Source organism: Gallinula chloropus, assembly GCF_964237585.1.
Source record: "Gallinula chloropus genome assembly, chromosome: 1".
Taxonomy (NCBI): domain Eukaryota; kingdom Metazoa; phylum Chordata; class Aves; order Gruiformes; family Rallidae; genus Gallinula; species Gallinula chloropus.
This window is the reverse complement of record NC_140085.1, coordinates 93,330,887-93,346,203: the sequence shown is the minus strand read 5'-3', so window position 1 is coordinate 93,346,203 and position 15,317 is coordinate 93,330,887. Positions and strand designations below refer to the sequence as shown.

The 15,317-nt window shown below is 42.2% G+C and overlaps 2 protein-coding genes across 2 annotated transcripts in view; one reads left to right on the top strand and one right to left on the bottom strand.

Annotated features, from left to right (window-relative positions):
- Nucleotides 1-215: 215 nt before the first annotated feature.
- On the bottom strand, nucleotides 216-4,675 carry LOC311202503 (putative protein ARB2BP; the record flags this gene model as incomplete). Its single annotated transcript, XM_084277087.1, has 3 exons — nucleotides 216-1,291; nucleotides 4,282-4,425; nucleotides 4,565-4,675. The coding sequence occupies 3 exons, from the start codon at nucleotides 4,673-4,675 to the stop codon at nucleotides 230-232; spliced, it is 1,317 nt and encodes a 438-aa protein (XP_084133213.1). The 3' UTR covers nucleotides 216-229.
- Nucleotides 4,676-4,789: 114 nt separating this feature from the next.
- SENP7 (SUMO specific peptidase 7) overlaps nucleotides 4,790-15,317 on the top strand; it is a gene marked incomplete at its 5' end in the record, with an annotated part of 40,979 nt that continues 30,451 nt past the window's right edge. The window contains 5 exons of the mRNA XM_084276985.1: nucleotides 4,790-5,010; nucleotides 6,121-6,167; nucleotides 6,680-6,744; nucleotides 8,657-8,764; nucleotides 10,991-11,085. Coding sequence (XP_084133111.1) covers nucleotides 4,790-5,010; nucleotides 6,121-6,167; nucleotides 6,680-6,744; nucleotides 8,657-8,764; nucleotides 10,991-11,085 — 536 coding nt within the window. The remainder of the gene's footprint in view (nucleotides 5,011-6,120; nucleotides 6,168-6,679; nucleotides 6,745-8,656; nucleotides 8,765-10,990; nucleotides 11,086-15,317) is intronic.

Sequence of the window (15,317 nt, the reverse complement as noted above, 5' to 3'; positions counted from 1 at the left end):
TTGTACAACTTTAAATTTCTTAGCTGCCTGAAGGGCTGTGGCTTAAAGCCTTCAACAATGCACTTCTTTCCCAATAGGTATCTTGTCTATTTCTCAAAACAAAACAAACTAGATTCAAACTTGGACCTGTAAGTTGCTTTGCAGAGAGCAGAAGGTCCTTAGATGACTGAAAGGTGCAGGGGTCTGTTCCTTTCATAACTACCACTATTGAGAGAAGGTTGGTATACCTTCATTTATTGACCATCTTCTTACTCGTGCTGCTTCTGGTTGCAACAGGTGAATGCCTAAAGGCTGTTATGGTCCTGGCTTTCAGTGTCCTCTTCAGGTACTTAAAGATGGCACGTAAGCAACAGGAGGGTGCTAAATCATACTTCTCCGTTCCAGCAGAGACAGTAAGGCAGTCAGCTTTCCTGGGAGAACCCACGGCTTTATCCAGAGGCTTTCTGCTGGACACCCACTCACGGCAGCATTTCTGTATCCATTCTTGTATCTGGGGGTCATTTCTCGTCTGGTGCTGGGTGTTGTGCACCGAGTCGATGAAGGCCACGGCGTACACTTTATTCATTACCTCCTGCTTCCTCTGCACCAGCAGGTCAACAAACACCAAGCCACCATAGCCGTGGGCAATGAAGGCCACGTTGTTGGCTGCACTCTTTGAAATGAAATGGTCCCATACGTACATGGTATGCTCCTCGGGGCTGCTGCTGCCCCTCTTGGGGATCCACCAGACAGACTGTGCAGAAGGCAGTGCTTGTTCCCCGGTGTAAAAGCTCACCTTCTCCTTGTCATTCTTCAGATCAAAAATGTTGTCATTGGGATTCAGCACAACCACTCCCCAGTGGCTTTGAAGGGCCGTTTTGATGAATGGTATTTGTGTCCCATGCCCCAAGCCCTCGCTGACAATTGTCCTTTGTCCCCATTGTCCTGCACGGAAAACTCCGTGATCCTGAAGGAGGACAACCAGGCTAGAGGAACTTGTCAGTGCGTTCTCACTCATGAAAAAGAAACTCCTCGGTTCATTCTCTGTAGCATCAGTAGGAATATAACTCTTTTGCAGCATGCAAACTCTCTCCAGGAGCTCATAAACATATTGGGTAATCAAGCGTCCCAAAACTTCATAACGCTTATGATTCAGCTCATGTGCATTCTTGAAATAATTGAAAACAAAGGACTCATTTGTATCTAGGTGCCTCAGTTCCCCGTTTAGATTGAAGTCATACTTCAGTTGCTCGTCATACTCTGAACCCTCTATTAGTTTCCTCAGGCTTAGTTGGTGCTCTGTTTGAAACCACTGCAAATTAAGAAGATTATGTCAATATAGTGATAGACCTCTATACAATTCCTACAGAAAGAAAAGCTGTTGTGTTGGAATTCTGTTTTAAAAGTGGTTATGAACAAGGTACTCCTTGATACAGGCTGATCTCTTGGTGGTCTGTAGTAAACCAGCTGCTTGTAAAGCCTCTCTCAGATTTTGGTTGCTGAATTCCAATGGAGGTACACTAATACTAATATCTAGCTACCAATTTATCCCTGCAAGCGCTTGTCACGTGGAAATCATGGAATGGAGGAGAGAATAAGCTAGCCACTGTGACCCGGGAACAGGAGAAAAGGCAGTCCATGCAGCAAACTCTCATGAGATTACATGGAGGCTTCCAGTTTCAGCTGAGATAATTTTTCAGCTTTTATGACTGATCAACTGATAATTGTCCCAGGAAGTGGCTTCCAAGCAACTGAAAAATTAATCTTACCGTAATCTTCTCTTTTCCCAGTAACTATCCAGTCTACCACTGACAAATATGGGGGTAACCTTTGGTGTGGTTAGAAGCCTGCTTTTACAGGATTTTGTCCTAACAGCAGAGAATTCCAAGCACGAATTTCCCTCAATTATCAGTATTTGGAAAATGAATTTATCATCTTCACACAGTAATTTTGTTTTGGCAAATGATTCCTATGCTGTTATATCTGTCAAACACATTGGTACAAACTTTTCAGTTTTTCTTGCTGAACTATTGGAGGCTTTCAGAACACAGTAAATCACATTCTGACTGTGATAAAACTCGCTATGCAGTCTGATAAAGCTGGTTACTAGGATGGAAAGTCATCTGAAAATGTTCACGTGAGCAACTCGAGTTGGAGCCCAATTCCTTTATGGAATGCAAGTTTCCTTGAGTGAATTGCTTAGAGTATCGAAAATTATTTCTTACACTTCCAAATTTATTAAATAAAGTTACTTGCTCTTCAATAGAGCAACACCATATATATTTTCCTTTTGAGCAATTTCCCCTGGGCCAGAGACGTTAAGTCACCTCTTCAGGGTCATTCCTGTCTTCTGATTAGTAGAGAGTAGGCTAGAAAATGCTGCCTTCTCCATTTTTATCTTCTGTAAGTACACAATGAACAGGGGAAAACCCCACCAGATTCTAAGATCTATAATGCATTTACTGTCTTGCCAGTTTCTTAGAATGAAAACAACGCAAAGAATTTGGAAGTATTTCACTCAGCAGAAAGGTACAAAAGACACAAAGCAGATTGGAGGACAATGTTTGCTATATTACTAAGATACAAGCAGTGCACACAAAAGGGATCACATTTAGTAGGGAGGAAGCTACTCTTAGTCCTGTTGTTTTTCCCATGCAGTGAAGTGGGACAAAAATGAATGTAGCTTATGGAAAGATATCTATGGAGAAAGGTAAGGCACAGAGGAAGCATTCCATATCCATCAGGAAGAGGTAAATGCAGTTTCGTCAGGGAGTTATGTGCTGTCCAACACATCTCTGTCCCTTTCTCTCCTCAGCCCTAAAAGGTCAGAGATCCTAGTTTCCCCAGGTACTACAAACAGGGAGTTACTATGCTCTTACTTCAGCTACTACCAGCAACGTTACCTTTTCAGTTCTAAAACAAACCAAGGATAAGTGATTCCAAATTAAACCCTGTGTATCCCATATCAAATATCTGCTTAAATACCTACTTCACAAAACATTGTGAAAGGTTTCTGACGATTTCAGGAAACAGAAAGAAAAAAACCCCACCACCCAGTTTTACCTCAGGCAAAAGTATGGCTTACCTTGCTAAAATTGCCTTCAAGATCCAAACAGGAAATTTTGAAGTAATTTATAGCAGGTTATCATGTAGGAGTTCGCTCTTGAGAATCATATGTATATTTAGACTAGAAGACTGATTTTATTGTAGTAATGCCATGTATCGAATTAAAAAAGCAACATTTATAGATTGTTCTAGATATTGCTGCGTAATGCATTTACTTTTTGGTAAATGTACATGCTAAATCAGTGTGGACTGCTGCTTGTGCTTCATGGCCTGTTGAAATGCAACATGCAAAGGTATTTATTCTGGAAGCCTTTATAATTGCTATTTTTAAAAGTTACTGTTGAGGGGTGGAAATCCCATTTCCTTCCTCCCACTTTTCTGTTTGGACTGTGAGATTCTTCAGCTGTGAACTTGGCTAGTGTTTATCACAGCAGTTGGTGTATCTCTAACACTACTGCAGTGTAAGTATTTACCTTCATGAGACTTTCCATTTAAAAACAGTTTCATCTATTCTAAAAAAGCCCAACATTACCGTATGCACTTCTGAAAAATACGTCATCATAGATGGAAATCTTTTTCACACTGGATTTGTAAGCAATTCCTCTGCATAAAAAAAAATAAATAAATCCCATCTTAGCTCAGGTTTCACTACTTTTTTGTAATAGAATCATAGAATGGTTTTGGTTGGAAAAGACCTTCAAGATTCACAGAATTGTAGGGGTTGGAAGGGACCTCCAGAGACCATCGGGTCCAACCCCCCTGCCAAAGCAGGTTCCCTAGGACAGGTCGCACAGGGAGGCGTCCAGACGGGTCTTGCATATCTCCAGAGAAGGAGGCTCCACAACCCCCCTGGGCAGCCAAGATCGTGGAGTGAAAAGCCTTTTACGTGCTTTACTCCGGGGTGTTTCAGTAACATCTATCAGTTTGGTAGGTAAGGCCACCTGGAGCCTTTCAGATCGTTACGAGCCAACACCTGATCGTTGGAATTCACAGCTGACCACGTTAGAGCTAAACCTTGTTGGTGTGAAACCGAAACGCTATTGCCACCGGTGCTGCAGGGCTTCCAGTTCCGTGACGTGCAGGCAGCAACGGGAGAGCGAAACAAAAAGTTACAAGGCGAAACTTCACCAGCCCGAAGCTGCCCTGAAAAAAAAACCTCCAAGCCCCCGAAAGCCAACGGCCAGATCTTTGCCTCCAGCTGCCTTGCGGGAAGGCTCCCGCGGCCGCCGCCCGAACGTCGCGGCGGCAACGGGGGCTGCGAGGGCGCCCGGCCGCGTAACCTCCCCGCGGGCTCCGGCGGCAGCGCCGTGCCCCGGGGCCGCCCGCCCGCCCCCTAGACTGGCCGTTAGCCCGGCCCCGCACGGCCTCGGCGCGCTCTGGCTGGGTTGTGCGGAGCTTATTTAAAACTAACCGGGTTTTCGTGATTCCTGGCACAGACTTTAGCGCGCCTCCCGCGCAGCCTCAGCTACTGCTGCCCTGCGCGCCCTTTGACTGCGTTTCAGTGCCTTCGCGGAGCTACGGGTTTCGCTTCTAACTCATCAGCCTGCCCGGCGCAGGGCAGGGCAGTGTACGGGGCACAGGGCACCTGTGGCGCTAGCAGCGGCTCTACGTCACTTACAATCCTTCCCATCTCCCCGGTCCGCCCCAGCGCCCCAGCACCGGGCTAAACTCGAGGTTACGCTAAACACCGGGGGCCCGCGGGGACGGTGAGAAGCGTTGGGGAGCCCGAGCTCGGCACACGCAGATGCGGGGCGGCACCTCGGGGCTGGGACGCCCCGAGGAGAGGACGGGGGGGGGGGGGGGTCGGTTACCGCCGTTGCGGGGCGGTACCTCGGGGCCAGGACGCCCCAGGCAGAGGGCCGGTTACCGCCGCTGTGGGGCGGGGAGCGAGCGGCCGCGCCAGGCGGAAGCAGTACCAGTTCCGGAAGTACCTGAGGAAGCCGCGCAGGCGGCGGTGGGGTCCGGGTAAACAAGAGCGACGGCGGTGAGCGTTGCGACGTACTGCGGGTCCTGCCTCGATTGCCCGCCTTTTAGCCATTGGAGGGGAGCGGGGGGAGTAAAGCTGAAATAAAGCTGCCCGGCGGCACCCCCGAAGGGGGTGGGGGCTGCTGGTGTGGCGGTGGTGGGCTCACGGTGGTGGGCTCACGGTGGTGCTTCCTCCCACGCTAGGGCTCGCAGATGGCCGCTCTGCCTCTTCGCAGGCGCTGGGGCAGGCAGTAGTTGGGGTTTGCGGGAGGCGTTGTAGCGCTCAGCCAGCGGGCCGGGGCTGCGAGCTGCACTAACCCCGAGCTACGTGGGAGCGCAGGGACTTGGCGGGTTTCTTGAGAGATTTCAAACCAGCTGTGAGGCTTGAGGGTCTGGCGCTGGGCTTGTACAGGGTATTCGTAAAGAGGAGCGCTGGGAGCTCTGAAGCTGTGTTGTTGAGTTTTATTTGTTCTTTGTTTGTTGGCTTACAGGTCTCTTCAGTGACTTCTTTTTCATGTTCTAATCGAAACCTGAATTGCTTATTAATTGCTGCTTCCTGCGGGGTGGAGTTAAGAAGCAAATGCCTTCACTAAAAAGTCTAGTGAAAACTTTATGAACAGCTATGTCCATGCTGATAATTCTGCTGCTTGCCCATGCACACACATCTTTCTCGTAATGTGGCTGTCAGTGACTTTGTGCCAAAGCCTGTAATGACAGGACAAAGGGCAGTGGCTTTAAACTGAAACATTTAGATCAGACATAAGGAGGAAATTCTTCCCTGTGAGGGCAGTGAGGCCCTGGCACAGGCTGTCCAGAGGAGCTGTGGCTGCTCCCTCCCTGGCAGTGCTCAAGGCCAGGCTGGATGGGGCTTTGGGCAGCCTGGGCTAGTGGAGGGTGTTGCTGCCCATGGTGGGTGTGTGCGTAGCTGGATGGTCTTTAGAGGTCCCTTTCAATCCAAACCATTCAGTGAATGAATTTTCTTTGTACTAGCTTATGCTCTAAAATTCTTCTCTTGTTCTTGCTTAGTACCTGTCACGGTGGTCCTACTTCCCCCAAATAAATAACATCCAACTTGCTAAGCTTATTTGTTTTGTTTTGTTTTTCTTTTAGTGGAAAATATAATGGAAAGAAGAAGATCGTCTTCAAGTTGTGGCAGGGTAAGTCTTCCTAGGCTATTCAACAATTTACTTGGAGGCTGTGGGTAGCCTAGGGTGTTCTGATGTGTTTGCACAACCAAAATTATTCTCCAGTGGTCCAACTTTTGCTTTGTTGGAGTACTCTTTCCTGAGAAATGTTTTATTCTGATAGCAGTCAATGGTAACGTCTGTTGTTGAACCTGTATTAATAAATGCTAGGTCTATTTAATTTTGCATAAACGCCATGCTAATGTAGGTCTGAACATATCCTTGAAAACATCTAAAATATTAAAAGTAATGTTGAAATAAGTGGAGCACCTATGCAATACTTAGTGATCTGCAGAGATGTGCTTAGAGACCACTTATGCTAGTGTTTATTTTATCTAATATATCTCTATTAATGCTAGTTTCTAGCAATGAAAGAAAGTACTGGTGAAAACAAATTTTAGACGCAGTAACTGCTTGGATCTGGTAAGGTCTGGAGTGTTTTAGAAATAACCTGTTTTCAGCACCTTGTTTATGCACTTTCTCAGACCCTTCTGCAGGTGGGAACCTTCATAAAAGTACTGCTGATTTAGATGAGGACTCCAGGAAGTGTGTGTGTGTGTGTGTGTGCATATATGTGTTGAGCTAGTCATTATTAAGGAAAAGGTGAAGCAGCTGTATAAGGTTCCACTTACCATACAGAACTCTCTTGGATGCCTTTAACTTTGTGCTTGTTCATTAAGTTTGTTGTGGGTGCTACAAACCAGCATCATCTTAATGAGTGCAAGTATTGGGAAGTTATTATGTGGTGAGGTGGAAATTTTGCTGATGAATGTATCTTGTGTGTTTTTATCTCTTGCTGTGTGTCCATCTGTCTCTCTTCTGAATCTGACTTCACCTGTTCCTAAAGTTATGTGCTCTATTACTACAGAGGATATCCAAACCCTTAGCTTTAAATATATATTCAAATTTAAATAAATACATGTTCTTAGACTCTTGTAACAGAAGTGACTAGTTGGGTGACAGATGGAGTTCTGACATTGTACCTGGCCACTAAGATGCGTATCAGAAAAATGTATTCTGACACTTGCAGGCCACTTCTCAAAAAAACCCCACCCCACAAAAAACAGGGTCAGATGTTCTTGAATAAGGAAGTGTCTCTTTCAGTCCTTAAGTGTTGATTGAAAGGTAAGGGAGGTACTTGTATTAGAAGTTGTTGCCTGTGTGTAATGTTTACATCCCTTATTATTTGAGGAATATATTACTAAAGGCATGTTTGTTATGACAGCATTTGACCAGCAAAAGCAGTTTGAGGAACTGTATAGAAATTCTAATTACTAAAAAATAAAAAAAATTCCCCGAAACTTTTTGAAACAAAGAAGTGTGGAGAAGGAATAAGAGCATTCACAATTCAAATTGAAGAACTGAAGGATTATCTCATTGTGTTATAGTACACCTCAGTTGTGGTCTGTCTGAATGACTACCTACAGAGCTAATGGATGCAGTTTCTGTCTTTAATAATTGAGTTGTTGGCATCTCTGCTCTGAAATCCTTGCTTGTAACAAGGTAAGGCATCTGGTAGGTTGCAAATTAAGTTTGTAACACACTTAAATGTAGTCATCGTGTGGGGTAGCTTTGGATTTTTCCTGGCTGAGATATACTCATTTGTCTGAAAGATGTAAATATTGCATTCCCTTTTTGATACGTCGTAATGTAGTTGTATTTACAGTATAAGCTTTTGCTTCTCGGGATACCTGGAGAAATGTCACCTTTCCTTGTCTTGATGAAATGGTAGAAGTTTAGTTTGACCACTTTTTGTTTTGAATTTCAATGAATAAATACTGTTTCTGACATAGTTTTTCTCAATTGGCAAACTTCTATGAATTACTATTGCTGTATCTTTCAATAAGTACTTTTGAAATGCTGGTTCTATTTTTGTGAAGGTTGGCAATGACAGTAGCTGATACCATTTTCAGTACATCATAGTGACTTAATGCTAAATTATCATACCAAAATAACTTACTATTCTAAGATATAATTGTTCTTAATCCTGATTTTTTTTTTCTTTGAGATAGAGCAAACCTGGTGTGGTATTCATCATGACATTCAGCTATTTTGTTTTCTCTTTATTATTCTCAAAGCTGAGTTGATTCAAATAGTGTAATCAAATTGGAGAGAACTAAGGAAACTGTGATCGCCGGTAGCTTGGTTGTCACCTTTTGGGCACGTGTTTACAGTTGTTGCAAAGTTAATGAGATAGGAATAGCTTTTCATTGCTTTTTTAAAAGACAGTTCTCACATTTGAACGTATGGAGTTAAAGAGTTAAAACTTCTCAGGTGATGACAGACATGGTTTGGGATCAAGCATCAGTGAGGAGTGCATTTAGAGTCACAGGTCAGTGCTTCCCTTGCAACTTTGTTATTTTGCCTGACAGTTAAGAAAGTTTTGTACGTGGCAGTATGTCAGCTCATAGCATCAGTGGGTGATTTAGTTTTATCGTGTGTGTAACATCATCTATTTTCAGTTTCTCATACCAAAGAAGAAAGCAAACACCAAGTCAGAGGATGTCCAAGTTCAGTCCCCTTTGGCAAGTCTCTCAGGCTCCCACCACTGGGACTACCCTTTAAAAGAGGTAAAGAGAAGTTCTTTGGAGTGTAAAGTGCATAGGAGAACGTTATGTGGGGTTTTGGTTCTGTTTTGGAGGCTGCATATTTTTCAGTACTGAGTGCTGCCTTGTAACCAATATCTGACGTAGCTTGTCTTGGAAAGAGATGAGTGTGTAGGTCTGAAACCTGCCTGCAAGCATACAGTTACAGAAACAGAAGTCTCACTGCCGTGTTTCCAGCCTAAATCATTAATCATCAGAGTTAGTCTTCAGGTGTAGCTTAAAATTATCTTGAAAATATTTCATTTAAAGGTAGGGTTTTGTGGGGTTAATTATCTTCCGATTCCTGAACTCTTCAGTAAGTGACCTGAATATAACTAAACTTTTTGTTACTCTATGGAAATAATTTTTACATTGAGTTTTCAAGTCGTCATTATGTATCCAAGAGCTTTAAACTTTAAGAGAATATGTTAAATGCTATATGACTTCTGACAGATTTTTAAGTGCTACTGCAGAAATAACTGATTTCAGTATTAAGACCAAAAGACTGCAAGAGTACTTGTATGGCATTTATCATAAATGACTGTCTTGATCATCTCAGTCACATATAGAAGGAAATATTTGCTTCTATAAATCTGTTCCAAATTCAGTAAGTGTCTTTAAAAAGCTAAGTGTTGGAAAAATATTTTGCTACTCTTGGCTCTGTGAGCTCATCATCGAGGGTTTGTTGGTAGTTTTAATGCTTTTAGAATCATGGGGCTGGACAAAGAGGCTCCTCCACAGAGAAATTAAAAAAAAAAACAAAACAAACAACCCACTAGTGAGGGAAGTTAGAAATTTGTTTGGACTTAGAGTAGTGGTAACAATGTGACCCAGGTCTCTCCATAGGCCTGGTCGGTTGAGCATGCTGCGATACAGACTCACTGTGCGGTTGCCTGCTAAGCTGTTAGTACTTAAAGTGAGCAGTGCACCCAGTTACAGTCAGGTTTGTAAGTAATGTCTCTTGTGGTTACAAGCAGAAATCTCTTAGGCAAAGCCAAACAATGTTTGTTTGGACTTCTTCCTTTTTGTCTTTCTCCCTCTGTAAAAACAAAGATTAGATTGGGTGAATTGAGAAATCTTTTTTTTATGCCTTATTTCCTGTATGTTGTCTGATTTTCCATTTCTTATTTTCCTTACCTGTGTGCATATATCTGACTCTTCTGTGCGATAGAAGGCTGAGTATGTTTTAAACTGACTAGTCATTGTATTTTATTTAAAAAAAGATTGCTTCTAAGTTATCATAATTCTAAGAAATATTACTCTTTTATCCATACAAAGGGCTGTCTGGGTTGTATTTAGTGTTGCTCTGTGTTTCAGAAATTTTGTGCCGCTTTCAGTGATTTGAGCATATGGGTACTTAACATGCCTGAGGACCAGTGCTATGAAGTGCACTAGATGAAGGTGGGGAGAGGGCCTTCCAGGCAATTTCATGCTGCCACCTGTTTTAATAACAAGGGTGTTTTTCATGAAAGCATTGCCCTTGATAGTAAGGAAAAGACTATTTTGGGATGCAAATTCAGACCACTAAAGTATGTGAAATACGTGTGGGCATGAACTTTTCAGATGCCCTTTTACTCTACACTTACACAGAAATGAAGATAAGTTTGTCTGCTTTCAGCCTGACTGGTGTAATTAATAAGCAGACGTTTGATTTATTATCTTTTACATAAAAAAAAAAGTGTGGAGAGATTAGGAAGAGGTAATGGCAGAATGTGATAGATATCTGGAATTATATGTTTTAGTGGGGCTTCATTTAATTAATTTGAAAATTAAAGTGCATTCTGTTAAGGTAAGATAATTTTGGGAAAAAAAATAAGTCTAGCTGCTGTGAAGTTTGCTACTAGAGTATCAAACCATCAGATTCCTTTTCCTTCTCAGAATTTTATATCTGAGTGGAATATATTTTGGTTAACCTCTGCTTAACTCCATGGGTTTATATTCTTTATTCATGGTTATGTAAAACAGGCCGAATGCTTAAGCCCCTGTTTGGGATGGTCCTCCTTTAAATAGGAAAAAAGTTACATTTAAGATCATGTGGTAAGTGGGTGCTTTAAATCAAACCCATTAATTCTTTGCAAAATTCATGTGTCTGGTTTATTTGATCAGTTACATTATTTCAATGTCTGGCATTGTTTCCTTTTTCTAGTGCAATATCCATTAGGACATATTTATGTCTGTGGGGACCTGCCAATTTTATTTATTTTATTTCAGTGGAACTTAAGTGCCAACAACAGAGAGCCTTCCACAAAAGGAAAAAGGCAAAAGGACTGTGACAGACACAGCTCTAATGATCAAGGATCAGTTGGGTAAGAAGTTGTCTCGAAAATGGTTCTTCTCTGTATATTCAGAGTTTTATAATCTTTCTTGAAGACTAGTATCTCTGGTCTCTAACTAATTATTTGTGTCATGCAGAAACAGTTTTCAAGCTGTTAAGTAGCCCACCTCTAGAAAAATTATATTTCAGTGATTTAAGGACACTGGGAATTATGTAACAACTGTAACTCTTCTTTGTTTTAACACAATATGAGGTTGTGACATCAGAAGGGGAATCAATTCTTACTGGAGGAATGACTGCTTCGAGTCCTGAGTTGGTTAGTTAAGTGTAAATTCTCATTCTAGCTCTAGATATTTTAGATATTTGAGTAGTTTTTCTGCTGATTCTCTTTTGACACTTTTTGCTCTGTAATCAATCCTTATGCTGTCTTTATCAGCCCTTAAAGACAATGACAAAGCCCAAACCCCAAGCGATTTGATGATTAGTAGGGGAAGACAGTAATAACCTAGAGGTCTTTGTTAGTTATAGTCCAGATGCCTAAGTGACAGACTGCCTGTGTGCCACTCTTCATGCTCTGTTACCAAAAGCAAGTGTCTTTGCTTTGAGACTTTGGTAAAGTTTCTTTGAGATTGTGGTCAATTATTTAAAAGGTCAATTATTTAAAATCAGCTTCTGTGGAGTTGTCAGATAATTGTTTATCCATGAAAAATTTGAAGCTTTAAGTGCCATAGTTGACAAATAGAAATTAAAAAGTAGAATCAGCTTCATTAATAGCAGCTAGGAAGCATAATGACTTAATGATGAAATTAATTGTATTTTTTTAATGAAGCAGCTGTCATTCCACACATCAATTAATTCTAAACAAATAAAAGTATGCATTCTGTGCTCTGTTTTCTGACTGGAACTGAACTTGACCATAAGTGATTTCTTGTTGGGAGAAACTCTTAAAAACAAAGTGCAAAGGTAATGAAAATACCTAATGACATGAGGTGGTTTTTAACACTGCTGGCCTCTGTTTTTGTCACTTCTAGTCACTGTTTAGCCTGGTCTTTTTATTCGGAATGCCTCAAAACTGTTACAGAAAAGAGCTGAACTTATAAAATGTTTTGAATTTTTTTTTCATACCACCTCAGAGGCGTAGCTGTCAGTTTACACGTAGTTACCTCAAAATGCTTCTCTCAGTAACTTTAATTTAGGGAGTGCCTCACAGGGTCAACCTAGAAGAATTTAAAAGCGATGTTAATTGCAGTTTGCAGAGTTTTAATTATGCTGTGAAAGGGTTGATATCTGATACTTATCTGTAAAGGTCTTTCAGTAAACTTTGAACTGACCTTTCAATGTTGAGGAGCTTTAAAAGAAAAAGCTACCTTTGGATCTGTTACATTTGTTACTTTTGTTATGCAAGAGACATTCAAGGAGCATTTGTAGGCGTTCCAACACTTTTACCAGAATCCTTACCAGGACATTAGTGAGACATGATTTAGACTCTAAATTAGAGACAGTAAATATCCAGATATTAAACCTGTGCATTTTTCACTTCTTCAGAGGTGTGTATCTAGAGACTAGCTGGAGATTCTCTGTAAAATAAGCTTAATCTACTGACTTCAGGAAGGTTTGTTCTAAGTATTCCATCTGGGTACCTGGTGTTTCTCAGTAAGTCAAGATCAGCACACACGGACTTTGTTGCCTGTTAAGTAGAAACTGTGTGCTCTTTCTAAGGAGGTGGTGTTTCTAGAGCTGGAGCCTGAGGACTGATAAAACTCAGAAGAGGAAAGTGTGAAGTGGCATGGTGAGAATCTCTCTAATCCAAAAGTTTCTCTGTTCCTTCTTCCTGGTGATGAATTTCTCATTTGCATTGAAAAGCAGGAAGTAAGTCTGACCGACAGATTACTGTTAGCTCCTGACGATAAAACCACTCTCCTTTACTGATAGGAGCTCATCTCAAATACTTAGGGAAGCATGTTTCATCTTAAGTGTTGCTTGTGCTTTATTATTGCCACTTAATTTAGCCAGAAAGGCTAAAGTTGATGTTTTTGCAATACCCCACACTCACATGTTTACCTGAAGTTCTGCATTTATGCTGTAGTAGTTAATTGCTTATGTCAGTCGTGCAGCAATGTGAGACCACAGGGGCTGGAAGCAGCAGCCACAGCTGCTCTCACTTGAACAGCTCTGCTCATGGCCTTGTGAAAGGTCACTGTCTGGTGATTGGTTTGTCATCCCATACAGCATGCTCAGAGCAGGTTAGTTCTCTAGTCCTCACGCACTGGATGGAGGTCTCTTACATGTCCCTACAATTATGTCACAAAACAGATTAGGACTATCATAAAATATAGCACAATTTCTTACTGTCACTGCAGAAAGTATTGTAGTATCTGTAATTAGTCCATTGATGTTTTGTATCCCACTTAGGAAACTTTTTATTGTCAAAGCAGATAAGGCTATTTCAAGGTTAGCTAACACCACCTGGAAGTAGAGTTGAGAGGCATCTACTTAATTCATCTGTGTTACTCCTGCATTCCCCCAAGAGGGAAATAAAAACAGTAAATAAAGACACAAATGGAACACTGTTTTGAAATTTAAACTTCTTGCTCTGGTGCGTCGTGTGTGTGTGTTAGAGAGAAGGTGGGAGGAGTACTTAAGATGTGATCATTTCAGCTCAGTATTTTAAACATTAATTGAAATACAATGTTATGGCTGAATCAAGCTCCGACAAGAATGGCTTAAAGCAGGAAATTACAGACCCATCAGTCTTACTTAAATCCCTGGAAAAGTTATGGAATGAATTCTCCTAGGGGCTATTGCAAGTCAAATGAAACACGATTGGGAAAAGCCATTGTGCATTCACTAAGGGCAAATCACGTTTGACAAACCTGATTGCCTTTATGACAAAGTAACCTGCTCACTTGGTGTACAGCAAGTATGGATGTTGTCTACATGGATTTCTCCAAGGCTTTTGGTACAGTTCCCCACAGCCTCTTCCTAGAGTAATGGATGTGTTATGACAAGTGGTCTATGCTGACAGGAACTGGCTGACAGGCTGCACCCCAAGCATGGCTCTTTTTTCAGCTGGCAACCTGTCACAAGTGGAGTTCCTTGAGGGTTGATACTGGGCCAAATGTTGCTTAATATCTTTAAGTGATCTGGAGGACGGGATCATGTGCACCCTGAAGAACTTTATGTATGATACCATAGTGGTGAAGGAAATGCTTCAGCAGGGAGAGCTACCTGGCAGAAAGACCTGGGTAGGCTGGAAGAGTGGGCTAAAAGGAATGTTATGAAGATCAACGGAGACAAGTGTAAGGTCTTGCATGTGGGAAAACACAATCCAGGAGGGTGATGCAGGCTGTGATCCACCTGGCTGGAGCGTAACTCTGTGGAGAGGGACCTAGGAGACCTGGTGGATAGCAAGCTCAATATGACCGAACAGTGTGCTGCAGCAGCAAAGAAAACCAATGGGATTCTGGGTTGCACCAACAAGGGCGTCACCAGCAGAGATAAAGAAGTCTTTATCCCTCTCTATTCAGCACTTGTCAGGCCACACCTGGAATACTGTGGTCAGTTTTGGTTCCCACTATGCAAGAAAGATGTGGACAGGAGAGGGCCCAGAGAAGGACTGCCAAGCCTGTTCGATGAGGGAAGGCTGAGAGACTTGGGTTTGTTCAGCCTTGAGAAGAGAAGGCTTAGGGGGGATCTCATCACCATCTTCTAGTACTTGAAGATGGCTACAAAGAAGATGGGGACTCCCTTTTTACAAGGGTCTCATGGAGAAGATGAGGTTAATGCGTGCATATCACTTTTGGGGAGATCCCAATTAGACTCTAAAGGAAAACTTTTCACAATGAGAACAATCAGCCATTGGAATAATCTCCCCAAGGAAGTGGTGGATTCCTCAACATTGGGCATTTGTTATGATTTGGCTGGCCAGGATGGTGGCCATCTTGTCTAGACCATGCTTTTATCCAGATGGAGATTTTGCAGAGAAAGGTTGAGCCAGGTGATCCTTGAGGTACCTGCCAACCCGGTGTTCTATGAATCTATGAAGTACTGTCCCAGTAGCAGTCAGGTTTTGTGGTAATGACTTACATGCTGTTTCTCCTTGCCCTGACAAGCATGTCTTAGCAGTAGTAACTTCCTAGTCTGGCAGAGCAAGAAGATTAGTACAGGTGTTCAAGTTTGCTGTTAAAACATTGACAGTTGTCAAGTATTTTCCCCAAAGGGGTGCAAACAATTAAAAGCTTTTGGTCCTGTGCTTTGTAAGGT